We start from the raw sequence: 14,779 nt of genomic DNA on the forward strand, positions 1-14,779 counted from the left end.
AAGAAAGAGGAAGAAAGAGGAAGAAAGAGGAAGAAAGAGGAAGAAAGGGGGGAAAAAGAGGGGAAGAAAGGGGGAAAAGAGAGGGAAAAGGAGAAAAGAGGAAAAAAGGAGAAAAGAGGAGAAAAGAGGAGAAAAGAGGAGAAGAGAGGAGAAGAGAGGAGAAGAGAGGAGAAGAGAGGAGAAGAGAGGAGAAGAAAAAGGGGAAGAAAGAGAAGAAGAAGGGGAAGAAAGAGAAGAAGAAGGGGAAGAAAGAGAAGAAAAAGAGGGGAAAAAAGGGAAAAAAGAGGGAAATAGAAGAGGGGAAAAAAAAGACGGAAAAGAGGGGAAAAGAGGCAAAAAGCCTGAAAGGCTGCAAACAGGGCTGGTTTTTTGGGAACGATGGGAACAGGGCGATGCTGCTCCAGTTTCAAACATCCAAACATTCCATAAATTCATCCATTTAATTCACATGTTCCACCCCGTGCCCGGGATCTGCTCTGAGGCTTAAAATCCCTGAGTCCACGAAGGGCTGTCGTCCCAATCCCACTGTTTGGATTTCTCCAGGAAAACCAGGGAGGACGGAGTTTTCGGATGTGTCAGGGAGGGAGGAGCAGATGTGGGAGAGGATTTGGGAACATCCCATCTCTGCAGCTCTGCACGCCCGTGGCACAACTCCTGCATCGTGTCCAGCCTTATCCATCCAAATCGATGGGAATGGCCTGAAGGAAAACTTGGATCTCCATCAAAATGTGGGCTGAGGGCACTCACCACCACTCTGAGTGTTCCCAGTGGGAATGGGGAGCAGGGCTGGTTGTTCCCAAGCTGCTTTTTGTGGGATTTAGGGATCATTCCTGCTGCCAAAACAACTTCCAGATGTTCGCCTTGACTCCGGATGAACCAAAATCCATAAAAACAGAGCTCCAGGATTTTCCCCTAAATCCATCAGGTGACAGGAGACACCACAAACACACCCAGAGGCTTGGGGAATCAAGCAGGAATTCCCTGGATGATCCCTCAGGAAAAACAACATTGAAAGGGGATTTTATGGAATCCTTCTTTCCATGTATGGTAAGGAATGCGGCTCCAAGATGGATTTTGGATAGAGGGTGGCAATTTTAGGTCCAGGAGACCTAAAAATTCAAGGAATCAAGGGATTCAAAGGAACAAAGAGAGCCAGACAGAGCATGGATGATCCCATGGGATAATCCCAGAGCATTCCTTACCAGCGGATCCCGGATTATCTCCCTCCAGGAGTGACACACCAGGCTCAGGTTCTGGTACAGATCCGGCACGGGCAGGAAGGCAAAGATATTCCTGAGGACTTCGGCAGGAAGATCTTCCATCGTTCCCTGAGGCACTTCCCAGTTCCGAGTGCCCAGGAGCCCGTAGTGGGTGTCGGGAAGCGGTTCCACTTCCAGGTCTTCACATTCCTGCTTGATCCGGCTCAGGTCTGGAATTGTCTTGTCAGGCTCCCCCCACGGATCCTGCTCTTCCTTGGGAACGCCTGAGGCCGCAGTGGGAAGAGCCCTTTTCCTGGAATGTCCCCTGGGAGCTGCCACGAAGTCCTGGTCATCCAGACAAAGCGAGGAATTGCTGCTGGTGTCCCTCGTGTCCCTGAAGGAATCACTGGATCCAGGGAAAAAGGGATCCAGCGGCTCTTCCTTGATCCCACAGCTCCTCATCCCTGCAGCCCCCACTTGTTGCTTCTCTTGTCGTTTTCCGAAGAAATCCAGGATGTTCCTCTGCCGGCCGGGTCCTGCACAAAGGGGGAGAGTGGGAATGAATTCCATGGAAATCAGGGAATGCTCGGCTCCTCCCAGAAGGTGGGAGCTGTTCCAGGTGCTCCAGAAGAACTCGGGAGTTGAATTTGGGATTTTGGTGCCAGGTCCCAGCTCAGCAGGGAATGTTCTCTGGGGAGAGAGTGAGGTACAGGCAAAATTCCAATCAAAACGGGCCTGAATCCCACGTTCCATGGCCACTGAGGCACTCAGGAATAATTCAGGATGATTTTTCCTTGCTTTCTGCCTGTCTGCTCAGCCACAGGTGCGGGAGGCAGCAGAGATTTTGAGGCCTCAAATAAAATAAAATTAAAATGAAATAAAATAAAATAAAGCACATAAAATGAAATACAAAAATAAAACAAATAAAATAAATAAAATACAAAAAAAAGAAATATAAAAATAAAATGAAATGCAAAAATGAAATTAAATTAAATACAAAAATAAAACAAATAAAATTAAATACAAAAATAAAATACAAAAAATATAAATAAAATTAAATATAAAAATAAAATAAAATACAAAAAATATAAATAAAATGAAATATAAAAATAAAATGAAATGCAGAAATAAAATAAAATTTAAAAATTAAATTTAAAAATTACACAAAATAAAATACAAAAATAAAATAAATAAAATGAAATATAAAGATAAAATAAAATGAAACACAAAAATAAAATAAATAAAATTAAATTAATTTTAAAAATTAAATTTAAAATTATATAAAATAGATTAAAATAAAATGAAATGCAAAAATAAAATAAATAAATTGAATATTAAAATAAAATAAAATACAAAAATAAAATAAATAAAATAAAACTTAATAATCAGTATAAAGTATGACATGAAATAAATAAAGAAAATAACATTAAAATAACACTAAAATAAAATTATGTAACAAAATAATATTGAAATAAAATTCAAAAATAAAATAAAATTGAAATAATATAATGTAAAATCCATAAAATTGATAAAGTAAACAAATAAAGCAATGAAGTAAACCAGCAAATTATTAAAATACAATAAATAAAACCTAAAGAAAATAAAAATAATAAAGGCAGAAAATAAAATACAAAATAACAAAATAAAAGAACAACGACATAAAAATCATAGAAATAATATTAAAATACTGTAAAATAACATTAAAAATAACAAAACAAAACCAAAAATAAAATAAAATAAATAAAATAAAACGAATAAAATCACAACCTTACTCTCTCAGAAAGGGAATTAGTCAAGGAAACGCTTTTTCATGGAATAATGGAATGGGTTGGGTTGGAAAGGACCTCAGAGCCCCTCCAGTGCCAGCCCTGCCATGGCAGGGACACCTCCCACTGTGCCAGGCTGCTCCAGCCCCAATGTCCAGCCTGGCCTTGGGCACTGCCAGGGATCCAGGGGCAGCCCCAGCTGCTCTGGGCACCCTGTGCCAGGGCCTGCCCACCCTCCCAGCCAGCAATTGCCAATCTCCCATCCAGCCCTGCCCTCTGGCACTGGGAAGCCATTCCCTGGCTCCTGTCCCTCCATGCCTTGGCCCCAGTCCCTCTGCAGCTCTCCTGGAGCCCCTTCAGGCCCTGCAAGGGGCTCGCAGCTCTCCCTGGATCCTTCCCTTCTCCAGGGGAACATTCCCAGCTCTCCCAGCCTGGCTCCAGAGCAGAGGGGCTCCAGCTCGCTCCCAGAATTCCCAGGCAGCACCTCTGGGATGTGTCCGTGTCCCCTGGGTGGGATGAAGGCCTCGATTTCCTCCTCCTCTGCCTCGTCCCTGGCTCAGGGGCTGCCTGAGGGGGGAGGAGCCTTCGGCGCTCTGGGCCAGAGCTTCGCACTCGGGGGCTGTGAGGTGCCTCTTCTTGAACCTCTTCATCCCTGTTTCCACACAGGAGAACAAAAAATAAAAGGAAAAGCCCCAAATCCAAACTGTCAGGGAACGATGACACTGAATCCACCAGCACAAAAAGCACGGTTTCCCCTCAGGAATTTTTAGAGGTCCCGGTGTTTCAGCGAGGAGTTTTTCTGGAGGGATGGGACAAGATGGAATGGCTGAGAGCAGGGATAGACGGGATATGGGGAAGGAATTCCTGGCTGGGAGGGAGGGGCTGGAATGGAATTCCCAGAGCAGCTGTGGCTGCCCCTGGATCCCTGGAAGTGTCCAAGGCCGGGTTGGATGGAGCTTGGAGCAGCCTGGGACAGTGGGAGGTGTCCCTGCCCATGGAATGAGGTGGAATTGGAGGAGCTTTAAATTCCAACCCAATCCAGTCCGGAATTCTGGGATTCTGTTTGCAGTCACTGCAATGTTGGTTCCACCACGAGGCTTTGGAACAAGAGGACAACAAAAAAAAAACCCCAGAATCCTGGAAGGTTTTCCAGATTTTTTTCTCCAACACCACACGGAGGAAGCACCTTCAACATCTGTGGGAATGCAAAGTGACTCCTGCATCTCCAAGATGCCCATGGAGGCTCCATCCCACGGGAAAAACGACATTGATTTACCCCAGGAAGATCAATCCGACCTTTCCCAAACAGATCCAAGCTGGGATCCTCCATTATGAAGGAAATTTAACCCACTTGCAGTTAAGAAGCAGCACGAAATCCCCCCAGGAATTATTCTGATAAAATAATCAAACCTTACGTGGAGTAGGCGCAAACTCCTCTCTTCCGGCCAGAAAAAAAAAATCCACAGAATGCAACTTTTTTCCACAAAAAATGCTCAGGAAGATCCCCAAAAGCAGCAGGAATCGCTGTCACGGGATGAACTTCCTCCTGCCAGGAGCAGCAGTTTCACTTTCGCTTCCTCTAATTTATTTGTTTCTATTTCACACGTTTGCAGCAGCCATTAAAAAAAAAAAAAAAAAATCCGCTGTCCTTGCAGGGCAGGATCCAAGGATCAGCGTGGTTATTCCTTGGATTGGATGATTTTAGGGCTCTTTTCCAGCCGAAATGATTCTCTGGATGTGCTGCTTCCTCCTTTTCAGCCGAGTCAGCTCAGCCGAGCAGAGTTAAAAAGCACTCAGCTCCCTGGGGAGGCTGCTTTCCAACATCCCAATTTCTTCAAAACATGGAAAAGGAGGCAAATAAAAGGAAAAAAAAAAAACCGATCCAAGACAGTCCCGCGGCTTTTAGGGACGTGGTGGCTCTGGCAGTGCTGAGGGAACGGCTGGATTTGATGATCTTAAGGATCTTTTCCAACCTAAATCACTCTGTGATTCTACATAAAAATGGGATTTCTCGCTCAGCCTTCACCTGCGTTCCTGTTTTTTTCCCGTTTTCCCGAGATTTCCTGTGGCTGACACCACGGCAGGGCGCCTGTGGCTTCCATCCCACCGGGAATGTCAGCCGGGAGATGACATTCCAGCCGGGAAGTGAGAGGATCTGCCACCAGAGGACGGGGGAAGCTCCAGAGGGACGAGAAACGTTTGGGAGAAAGTTGGAGCCGCTCCCCATTTCCCCCCAGAACGTCGTTTCCAAACCCTTTTCCCACATGGATGCACCGACCTCGTCCAGAGGATCCCCTCACTTCCAAGTTCTCCCCATGCCAAGCCCCCCATTCCCAAGGCTCCTTCCACGCCAAGGGTCCCCTCAGTGCCGATCCCCCAATTCCAAGGATTCCCCCATTTCCACGGAGCCTCCCAATGCCAAGGAAGCCACTTTTTAACGCTGTCTCAGCCAAGGGCCCCCTGCCCTGTGCCCCCTCCCGTTGCCAAACCCCTCAATTCCAAGAATTCCCATTTCCAAGGGCGCCCCCAATGTCAAAGGAGCCCCCATTCCCAAAGCCCCCTCAATGCCAAGGGGTCCCCCGCAGTGCTAAAAGCTCCTTGAATACCAATCCTCCGCCATTGCCACGGGTCCCCTCAATGCCAATCCCCCAATTCCAAGGATTCCCGCATTCCCAAGGGCCTCCACATTCCCACGGCTCCCCCACTCCCAAGGGAACCCCTTCCCGGCCGGGCCCGCCCCCCGCGGCGGGCAGAAGTGGTCGCGCCCTCCCCGCCCCCCCACCTCCACCCTTCCCGGCGCTCGCGGCCCCGCGCGCTCGGGCGGCCCCGCCCCCTCCGCGTCGACCAATCAGAACCCGGCACCCTACCCAGCGCTGTCCAATGGGGCAGCACTTCCGGGTTGGGCGGGGTTTATTTACCCGTCGGTGACGCCACGGGTTCCGCGTGTGACGTCACGGGCGCTCCGCGGCGCGCGGGTGGGTTGGAAAAGCCGGGAATGTTCCCGCGGGAATGCCGCGGCCTGGGATAAACTGGGGAGGGAATACGGGAGGGATCCCCGGCCTGCGGGAGCGGCCCCTTCCCGGGAGCCCCGAGGGAAACGGGAATTTCTGGTTTTCCTGAGGGGAAAGGGAATTTCCCGCTCGTTTTGGAGGGAAAAGGGAATTGCTGCTTTTCCTGAAGGACGGGTTGGTGTCTGGCCGTCCACGGGGAAAAGGAAATTATTCATTTTCCAGAGAAAAAGGGGAATTGCAGGTTTTCCCGAGTGAAAAGGGAAATTTATGGATTTCCAGCTGATTTCTGGCTTTCCGAAGAGGAACAGGATTTTTTGAGTTTTCCCAATGGGAATGAGAATTTCTGTGTTACCAGAGGGAGAGGCTGGTTTCTAATTTTCCTGAGGGAAAATGGAATTCCTGTTTTTCCTGAGGGAGACGCTGGATCCTCGTTTTCCAGGTGGAAAAGGAAAATTCTGTTTTCTGAAAGCAGTGGCTAGTTCCTTGTTTTCCCGAGGAAAAGGAAGATCCTGGTTTTCCTAAAGGAAGAGGGAATCTCAGGTTTTCTGGAGGAAGAGGTGGGGTCTTGCTTTTCCTGATTGAAAAGAAATTGTCCATTTTTTCCTGAGGAAAAAGGGAATTTGGGGATTTGCTGAGGGAGACTCTGGCTCCTGGTTTTCCTGAAGGAAAAGGGAATTTCCTGGTTTTCCTGATGGAAAGATCAGATCCTGGGTTTCCTAAGGAAAAGGAGATCTTATTTTCTGGAGGGAAAGACCAGCTCCTCATTTTCCCAGGGAAAAATGAAATTTCTGCTTTTACCAAGGGGTGGCTGCTTCCCGAATTTCGGAGAGGGAGAGGAAAATTCCTGGTTTTCCTGAAGGAGAGACCAGATCCCAGTTTTCTGAAGGGAAAAGGAAGGCTTTAATTATCCTGAGGGTGAAGGAAAATTTTTAATTATCCTGAGGGAGAAGGAAATTCCCGCTCATCCCAAGGGAGAGGCCTCCCTCAGGTTTGTGGATTTCCTGAGAGAAAAATTCCCCTTTTTCTGGAAGGAGACACCAGGCTCTGCTTCTCCTGAGGGAAAACCTCATTCCTGCTTATCCCAACCATGATACCCACCCCTTCCCAACCCCAAAATCCCGATTTTTTTTGCCTCTTTCCCCTCAGGCCCGGATCCATGGCGGAGCGGGAGAGGCCGCGGCGGCTCCTGAGGCTGGTCCAGGAGGGAAAACTGGATCTCCTGCGGGATGAGCTGAGGCTGGATGACATTCCAGAGGCTCCCACCTGGCGCTGGGGACGTTTGGGAGACTCCCTGCTGCACCACGCGGCGCGGCTCGGACACCGGGATGTGCTGGAATTCCTGGTCCGGGAGATTGGGATGGACGCGGAGGTGACCAGTGGGGATTACAAGAGGCCGATCCATGAGGCTGCTTCCATGGGACACTGGGAATGTGTGTCCTTCCTGCTGGAGATGGGGGCGAGCGTGGATTGCTTGAAAAAGGCCGACTGGTGGGTGCTGGGATTTGGGATTGGGTGGAGAAGGGTGGGGGAGGAGTTTAAGGATCATCCAGTGCCAGCCCATCCATGGGCAGGGACACCTCCCACTGTGCCAGGCTGCTCCAGCCCCAATGTCCAGCCTGGCCTTGGCCACTGCCAGGGATCCAGGGGCAGCCCCAGCTGCTCTGGGAATTCCATTCCAGCCCCTGCCCACCCTCCCAGCCAGCAATTCCCAATTCCCAATCTCCCATCCAGCCCTGCCCTCTGGCACTGGGAAGCCATTCCCTGGCTCCTGTCCCTCCATGCCTTGGCCCCAGTCCCTCTGCAGCTCTCCTGGAGCCCCTTTAGGCCCTGCAAGGGGCTCGCAGCTCTCCCTGGATCCTTCCCTTCTCCAGGGGAACATTCCCAGCTCTCCCAGCCTGGCTCCAGCCCTGGGAGCAGCTCCATGGATTCCTCCAGACTCTCTCCAGCAGCTCCATATCCTGATACTGGGATCCCAGAGCTGGATTCCATGTGGGATCACCAGAGTGGAGCAGAGGAGCAGAATTCCCCCCTCCCCTGCTGCCCACGCTGTGGATCCAGTTGGATTTTTGGGATCAATTCCAGCCCTATCACTGCTTTCCCCCTGTTTCTCCTAAAAGTTGTAAATCACTGCTCCACTCTTCTCTTAGGGATGGAGATTCCTGGAAAAGAAACCAGGATTCTCCCCAACCCCCAGATGAAAGGCTGGGAAGGTCCTTTGGAGCTGAACTGACACAAATCCAAAGGCAGCATTCCAGAGCTGGGAATTGAGGCTGTGCCAGCGTGGAGCTGACATCAGGGGGAGCAGAGGGAGGCCGAGATGCCATGGATTTGTGTGGCAGTGCCCTTCCATCCATGGATTAAAACCAGGGAGCTCTGTGCTTCCTGAGGTGTATCCCAACCTTTGGAAAAAGTCTCATTTGCCTTAAAAAACACAGGATGCTCTGAGGGACTGCATGGAAAAGGAGCTGGAGTATTCCCAGCCTGGAAAAACAGTGCTGTAAAATCTCCTGGATCCTCAGGCAAAGCACCTAAATCCAGGGAAATCCCCATCCCTAAGGGAAGAGTGGAGCAGTAATTTACACCTTTTAGGAGAAAAAGGGGGAAAGCAGCAATAGGGCTGGAATTGATCCCAAAAATCCGATTCGTTGTCTCAGGTTATCCTGTTTTTACCCGGATCTTCTTCCAGGACTCCCCTCATGATGGCTTGCACCAGGAAAAACTTGGAAGTGATCAAAACTCTGGTGGAGCATGGAGCCAACCCATTGCTGAGGAATAAGGATGGCTGGAATTGCTTCCACGTTGCCAGCAGGGAGGGACACCCCGAGGTGCTCCAGTACCTACTGGATGTGTCCCCAGGCTGCTGGGACACGGAGAGCACCACGGGGAGAACTCCTCTGCACACAGCAGGTACAGCAGGGATGGATCCAGGGAATCTGGGAGATGGGAGCGGTGGAAAGTGTGGAAAAGGGACGGTGTTCCAGCTCGTGGTTGTTTTGGAGAAGGAAAAAGTCAGGGAAACTGGGAGTGGTGGATCCGTCTGGGATCCTCCACTGGCTTTGGGCTCCTTGGATCAAGGAGTTCATCTCCATGTCTCCAAGGAGTGGTGGATCCATCTGGGATCCTCCACTAGCTTTGGGATTCTTGGATCAAAGAGTTCATCTCCATCTCTGCTGGGAGTGGTGGATCCAACTGGGATCCTCCATGGGCTTTGGGATTCTTGGATCAAGGAGTTCATCTCCATGTCTCCAAGGAGTGGTGGATCCATCTGGGATCCTCCACTGGCTTTGGGCTCCTTGGATCAAGGAGTTCATCTCCATCTCTGCTGGGAGTGGTGGATCCATCTGGGATCCTCCACTGGCTTTGGGCTCCTTGGATCAAGGAGTTCATCTCCATGTCTCCAAGGAGTGGTGGATCCATCTGGGATCCTCCACGGGCTTTGGGATTCTTGGATCCATCCATCCATCCATCCATCCATCCATCCATCCATCCATCTCCATCTCTCCCTGGCGCAGATGGATCCGAGCTCTCTTGACTTGGAATATGGATCTGATTTTCCTTCCCAGTGTGTAAAGCTGGGAATTGCTCTTGGAAAACCTCCACAGCTCCAAGCACATCCTGGCATTTTAAATTCCTGAAAGCAGCAGAGCTGCCGAGAGGAACCTTTTGGGATCTGCCTGTGGATGGATTTCTTTACCCCAGCCTCGGGCTGGGCCGGGGGAGGCTCAGGTTGGATGTTGGGAAAATTTCTCCATGGAAAAGGTTGTAGAGCTTTGGAAAGAGCTGCCCTGGGCAGTGGTGGAGTCCCCATTCCTGGAGGGATTTAGAATCCCTGTGGATGTGGCACCTGGGGACATGGGGCAGTGGTGGCCCTGGCAGTGCTGGGAATGGTTGGACTCGATGGCTTTTCCAACCAAAATGACTCCATGATTCCAACAAGAAACTCCAGATTTTGGAGTTCTCCCCTTGCTCTCACCCCATGGTGAGAATTCCAGAGGGCCTTTCTGCAAAGGGGAAGGACAATCCCTGCTGGGAATACACAGGAGCTGTTAGGGTTGGAGCCCACCACATCCAATTCCCTTTCCCTGCCCTTTTCCCTGCTTTTAAAGGATATTTAAAGGGAATGGGCAGGTTTAGGAATCACAGCCATCCTCAGGATTGCTGGGAAGCAGAAGGGCTCACACCACATCCAGAGTGGGAATTAAGCTGCGTATTCCAGGTCCCAGCAGTGTCTCCAGAGGAGAGAGATGATCCCTGGCTACCCAAACCCCTTTCCCAAAGAATTTAACCGGGATTGACTCTCTGGAAGGACCTGAGGTGTTGTGAGGAGCCCCTGTGGTGCTGTCACTCATCTCTTGATCTCTTGCTGGCTGTGCTGCTCCCAGGCTGTCATTCCATGCCTTTTCCAGCCCTTGCTCCGTCACTCTCGGCTCATCAGTGATGACAATTCCAGCCCTTGGGCACCTCAGTCCTTGTGCTTGACCTGGGAATGAAAAAAGCAGGGAAGGAGTTGTTTGTGGGATCGGAGCAGGTTGCCTGAAGTGGCTGATCCCGATTTTTTTCTGTTCTCCTGTCCCTGCTCAATCCCAGGTGTTGTTTCTGTGGAGCTGGCAGCTCCTCTCCTGGCAGGAGGTGGATGTTGGGTTGGGATCTGGGAGTTGAGGGTCTGGAATAGGGTCAGGAGCACAGGGTGAGCTCTGGGATTTGGGATTGTCCTGTGGGAAAAGGGGGATTTCGACCTTGAGCTGGAAGTTTCCTCCCTGCCTTGGGATATGGGAATACAGTTGGGATCCAGCACCTGGATCCTGCCTCGCAGAGGTGTCTCCACCTGTGTTTTCTTTGGCAAAGCCACCAATCCACAATTTGGGATTTCTGGAATTTCCTGATCCAGCCAGACCCTGGAGCAGCAGCCTGTGTGGGAGCGACTGGGAATCGGGAAAGGCTGGAATTACAGAATTATGGAATTACGGAGTTATGTCTTAAACCCCCAGTGCCATTTGAACCCAGGCTGATCCCAAACTGCTGCTCCACGGTATCCCCACACATATCCCAGTGGATATTCCCAGTTCCTGAAGCAGGAGCAGGGGCAAGGGGCTGGAGATGGTGCTGGAGCTGCCGAAGGGGGGGGAAATCATGTCAGGAGAAATTTCCTTTTCCATGGATTTCCATCCCAAGGGTGTGGATGGGAGCACACTGACCCATGACCAGGCCAGCTGCCTTCCTGGCTCGTTATCCCTGGATTGATGAAGCCTCATTTTCTCCCTCCTGCAATTCTTTTTTATATTAACAAGGGCTGATTCCTTCAGCTTTGTTGCTTCCTCTATCCATATCCCGAGGGAAGAAAGCTGGGAAGAGGTAATTAGAGGAAGTGGAATGCAGCAGTGGATCAGCTTTCTCGTGTCTCTGTTCCTGAAAAAGGATGGGATTGTGTTGCTTGGAGGGATTTTTCTTCCCATGACTTCCAAAAATCCCTTTCCCAGCGTGGCTCTGCCTGTGTTTCCAGCAGCTCAGGTGAAGAACAGACAGGGAGCAGGAGCAAAGAGCCAAAATCCGGGAATCCCTCACTGGAATTCCAACTGAAAGTTGTTCCTGGGAACACACATTTCCCAGGAACCCTTTTTCCATCACCTGATGGAGCAGCTCCAGGCTTGGTTTGGTATTATTTTTTTCTTTCCTATATTCCATTTGTTTTCCAAAATGATCTGCAAGGGGAAAAAGAAAAAAAAAAAAAGCTGGATCAAGGCTGTGTAAAGTGAAATGTTTAAAAAATCAGGGGAAAAAAGGGAATATTTCTGTGCCACGGCTTCAAATCCTCCCCCTCTGCTGTTGTTTTCCCTCTGAGACGGGTGAGGATGATGAGATGGGAGTGGCTGAGGAGGGCTGGGAATGTTATCCAGCATTTCCCCAGCTCCCTGCTTTGTGTTCCTTTTGCTTCTCCCAGATTCCAGTTCGGGAATGAACAAATCACTGGGAGAAACCCTTTTTGTTTCAGCTGAACTCTGGACGCTCTCCCACGAGGCAGACAGTGCCCATTCCATATCTTTTCCGTGCTTTCCCTCACGCTTCCCTATGGGATCAGGGGCAGGGAAGCCTTTTCTTAAATCACACCACAAAACTGAAGTCAAAAGCCCTGAATTCCATCCAGCCCCTTCCCTCATCCCAAAAGGATCAGCAACCCGAGTGTGCCTCGCTGTAGGGCCACGGTGCCATGAAAACACCAACGATCCATGTTTTTCCTGTCTTTTCCCAGCGATGCACGGCTGTGCCCAGGTCGTGGAGCTGCTCCTGGAGCGGTAAGCAGGCTCCTTCCAGCTTTTCCTCCCCCCCACCTCCGGTTCCCTGCCAGGATTTGGACACAAAGGATGCTTGTGCTGCTCCGTTTGGGAAGCGTGGCTGCACAGCTGCCCTGCCCTGATCCTGAGGCTGTCTCCTCATGCTCCAGCTTTTTCCCAGCTGGCTGAAAACCTTGGGGACAAGGACTCCCTTGGGATGGGCTCCCTCTTGGTTATGCCAAATCCCAATTATGTAACTCAGCCCTGGGATTTTTTTTGTCCCTGCTGATTCATTCCTGGTGCCTCCGATGTGGCTGAGACTGGATGACAACAACCAAAGGGATTCCTGGCAGCTCCATGCTGGGAGCAGCTTCCCTAGGCTGAGCTTCTCCTTGCTTTTCAGGCTCCTGGAAAATTGGTGGGAAGTGGCTTTAAAGCAGCTCTGTTCCCTTCCAAAGTGTTGGAGCTGGAGCAGCTTTCCCTGGGAATTGCAGCTCATCTCAACCTGTCCATGCTTGGCCTAGCATAAACAGCTCTGGGATTTAAGCCAGGCTTTCAGTTTAAATTCCATTTAAATTCCGTTTAAATTCCGTTTTCTCTCATTTTCACTGGAGTTTAACCTGAATGAGATTTGTGGGCTCTTGATTTTGTACATCATTCCGTGCAGATCAGGAAAGGTGGAATAGTATTCCCTGCTGCCACTGCACACCTTGTCCCTTCTGGAAACCCTCTGGTCAGGGAAAAAGGGAATTATAAATGATCTGTAGAGCCCAAAGGAGCTGAACCAGATCTCTGATCCCGAAAATCCCCCCTCAGATCATTGCCCAGGCCCTAAAACACCAGGACAGGTTTGTCCATTGTCTATGGATGGGCTTTATATATTCCATGTTCAATCCCAGCTGCTTGGAGTCTCCTTCTGTGAGGATTTTGGAGCTGCCAACAGCTCTGTCCTGGTTTTTCCTCCTCCCCCAGGTGCCGGTACAAACCTGACAGCAGAGACAGCTGTGGAGTCACTCCCTTCATGGACGCCCTCCAGAACGGGCACATCGGCATCGCCCGCCTGCTCCTGGAAAAACACCAGGTGGGTGCCAGAATTCCTCACCCACCTCCTCCAGGAACTGAGCCAGAGCTGCCTGGACAGGGCATCCACGTGTTCACCGTGACTGCAGCGTGAGGAAGCAGATTCCCAAATTGGAAAGGAAGGAGTTTTGTGTGAAAAGGCAAATTCCCCGTGGAGATGAGATTTTGCTGAGTGAGGTCATCAGGAATCAGCTCCTGGGGCAGGAATCACGGAATGGTTTGGGTTGGGAGGGACCTCAAAGCCCATCCAGTGCCACCCCTGCCATGGGCAGGGACACCTCCCACTATCCCAGGGTGCTCCAAGCCCCAAAGTCCAGCCTGGCCTTGGGCACTTCCAGGAATCCAGGGGCAGCCACAGCTGCTCTTGGAAATGTGTCCCCGGAGCTGGTGAAGTGGGATAGTGACACCAGGCAGTGGCAGGAGGGGACAGGACATTCCCAGTGCTCCAGGGGCAGCTGTGTCAGAGCCAAAAGCAGCTCTTGGAATGTCAGGACTCAGCATGGAGGCTCCTGTGGCCACGGAAAACATGGAAATATCCATCCCTGTGTTACCCAGAGCTCCTCTCTGCCTTCCCTCCCTCCTGGCAGCTGCTGCTCCTCTGCTGTCTCCTGATAATCCCTGATTTCCTCCAGGGAATGCCATTAGAGCCAGTTGTGCATAGCAGGAACCAGACCACTGCAATCAATAATTTATTGATGATTGATTGATTGATTGATTGACTGCTGGATGGTCCTGGCTGGTTGGGGCTTCCTCATGGCTAATTCTCCCAGAGGTGTTGGGGAGTTTGTTGTGGTTTTAATCTCACATTCCAGGCACTGAAGTTGGGAGAGGTGGGAAACCTCAGGGAGGTTTTCTGGCACTGCTGGTGCCTCCAGAGGGTGGTGATCTCCTGTGGGATGAGTTCACTGGGTGTTACTTCCATGATATTCCTGAATTCCAGGCCTGCCCTACAGCTGTGGATGCCCTGGGTGCTCAGGCCCTGCACAGGGCAGCTGTGACAGCCCAGGATGGATCCATCCAGTTCCTGGTGTCCGAGCTGGGCGTGGATGTCAACGGGAGAGCGACGTCCCTGCAGCTGCCAGCCCTGCACTACGCAGCCAAGGTTTGTCCCTGTTCCCAAATTCCCTCGGCACCTAAACCAGGCTGGATCAGGTGTTTGCCACTGATGGAGGATTTGCATTCCTGGCTCATCCTCTGCCACTGTCCATCTGTTCCTGACCAGTCCCATTCCCTGTTTTCTGGGCATCAAAACAAGTGTGGGCAGCAGGGTGAGGGTGGGATTCTTCCACTCTGCACTGGTGAGGTCCCACCTGGAATAGCAGATTCTAGCCCTGGGTACAACATCAGCAGGATGTGGAGCTGCTGGAGATATTCCAGAGGAATCCATGGAGCTGCTCCCAGGGCTGTAGCCCCTCTGCTCTGGAGCCAGGCTGGGAGAGCTGGGAATGTTCCCC

General features: G+C 50.7%; 2 protein-coding genes across 3 annotated transcripts in view; one reads left to right on the forward strand and one right to left on the reverse strand.

The window, feature by feature from the left end:
- Nucleotides 1-281: 281 nt before the first annotated feature.
- On the reverse strand, nt 282-5,672 carry LOC121676016 (F-box DNA helicase 1-like). Of its 2 annotated transcripts, none has more exons than XM_042051918.1 (3): nt 4,381-5,672; nt 3,450-3,617; nt 282-1,735 (listed from the first exon to the last, which is right to left on the reverse strand). In XM_042051918.1, the coding sequence occupies exons 2-3, from the start codon at nt 3,613-3,615 to the stop codon at nt 1,110-1,112; spliced, it is 792 nt and encodes a 263-aa protein (XP_041907852.1). In that variant the 5' UTR covers nt 3,616-3,617; nt 4,381-5,672; the 3' UTR covers nt 282-1,109. The 2 variants fall into 2 exon arrangements, with proteins under 2 accessions (XP_041907852.1, XP_041907861.1); XM_042051927.1 differs by having other exon boundaries at nt 4,376-5,672.
- Nucleotides 5,673-5,948: 276 nt separating this feature from the next.
- The window catches only part of ANKRD16 (ankyrin repeat domain 16), a 19,390-nt gene continuing 10,559 nt past the window's right edge, over nt 5,949-14,779 (forward strand). The window contains exons 1-6 of the mRNA XM_042051397.1: nt 5,949-6,533; nt 7,123-7,464; nt 8,663-8,883; nt 12,224-12,266; nt 13,218-13,326; nt 14,266-14,749. Of these exons, the coding sequence (XP_041907331.1) occupies nt 7,133-7,464; nt 8,663-8,883; nt 12,224-12,266; nt 13,218-13,326; nt 14,266-14,749 (1,189 nt within the window). The 5' untranslated portion in view covers nt 5,949-6,533; nt 7,123-7,132. The remainder of the gene's footprint in view (nt 6,534-7,122; nt 7,465-8,662; nt 8,884-12,223; nt 12,267-13,217; nt 13,327-14,265; nt 14,750-14,779) is intronic.

The sequence above is a fragment of the Corvus kubaryi genome, unplaced genomic scaffold (assembly GCF_017639235.1).
Source record: "Corvus kubaryi isolate FWS band 111438036 unplaced genomic scaffold, C.kubaryi_AGA036_p1.0 135, whole genome shotgun sequence".
Taxonomy (NCBI): domain Eukaryota; kingdom Metazoa; phylum Chordata; class Aves; order Passeriformes; family Corvidae; genus Corvus; species Corvus kubaryi.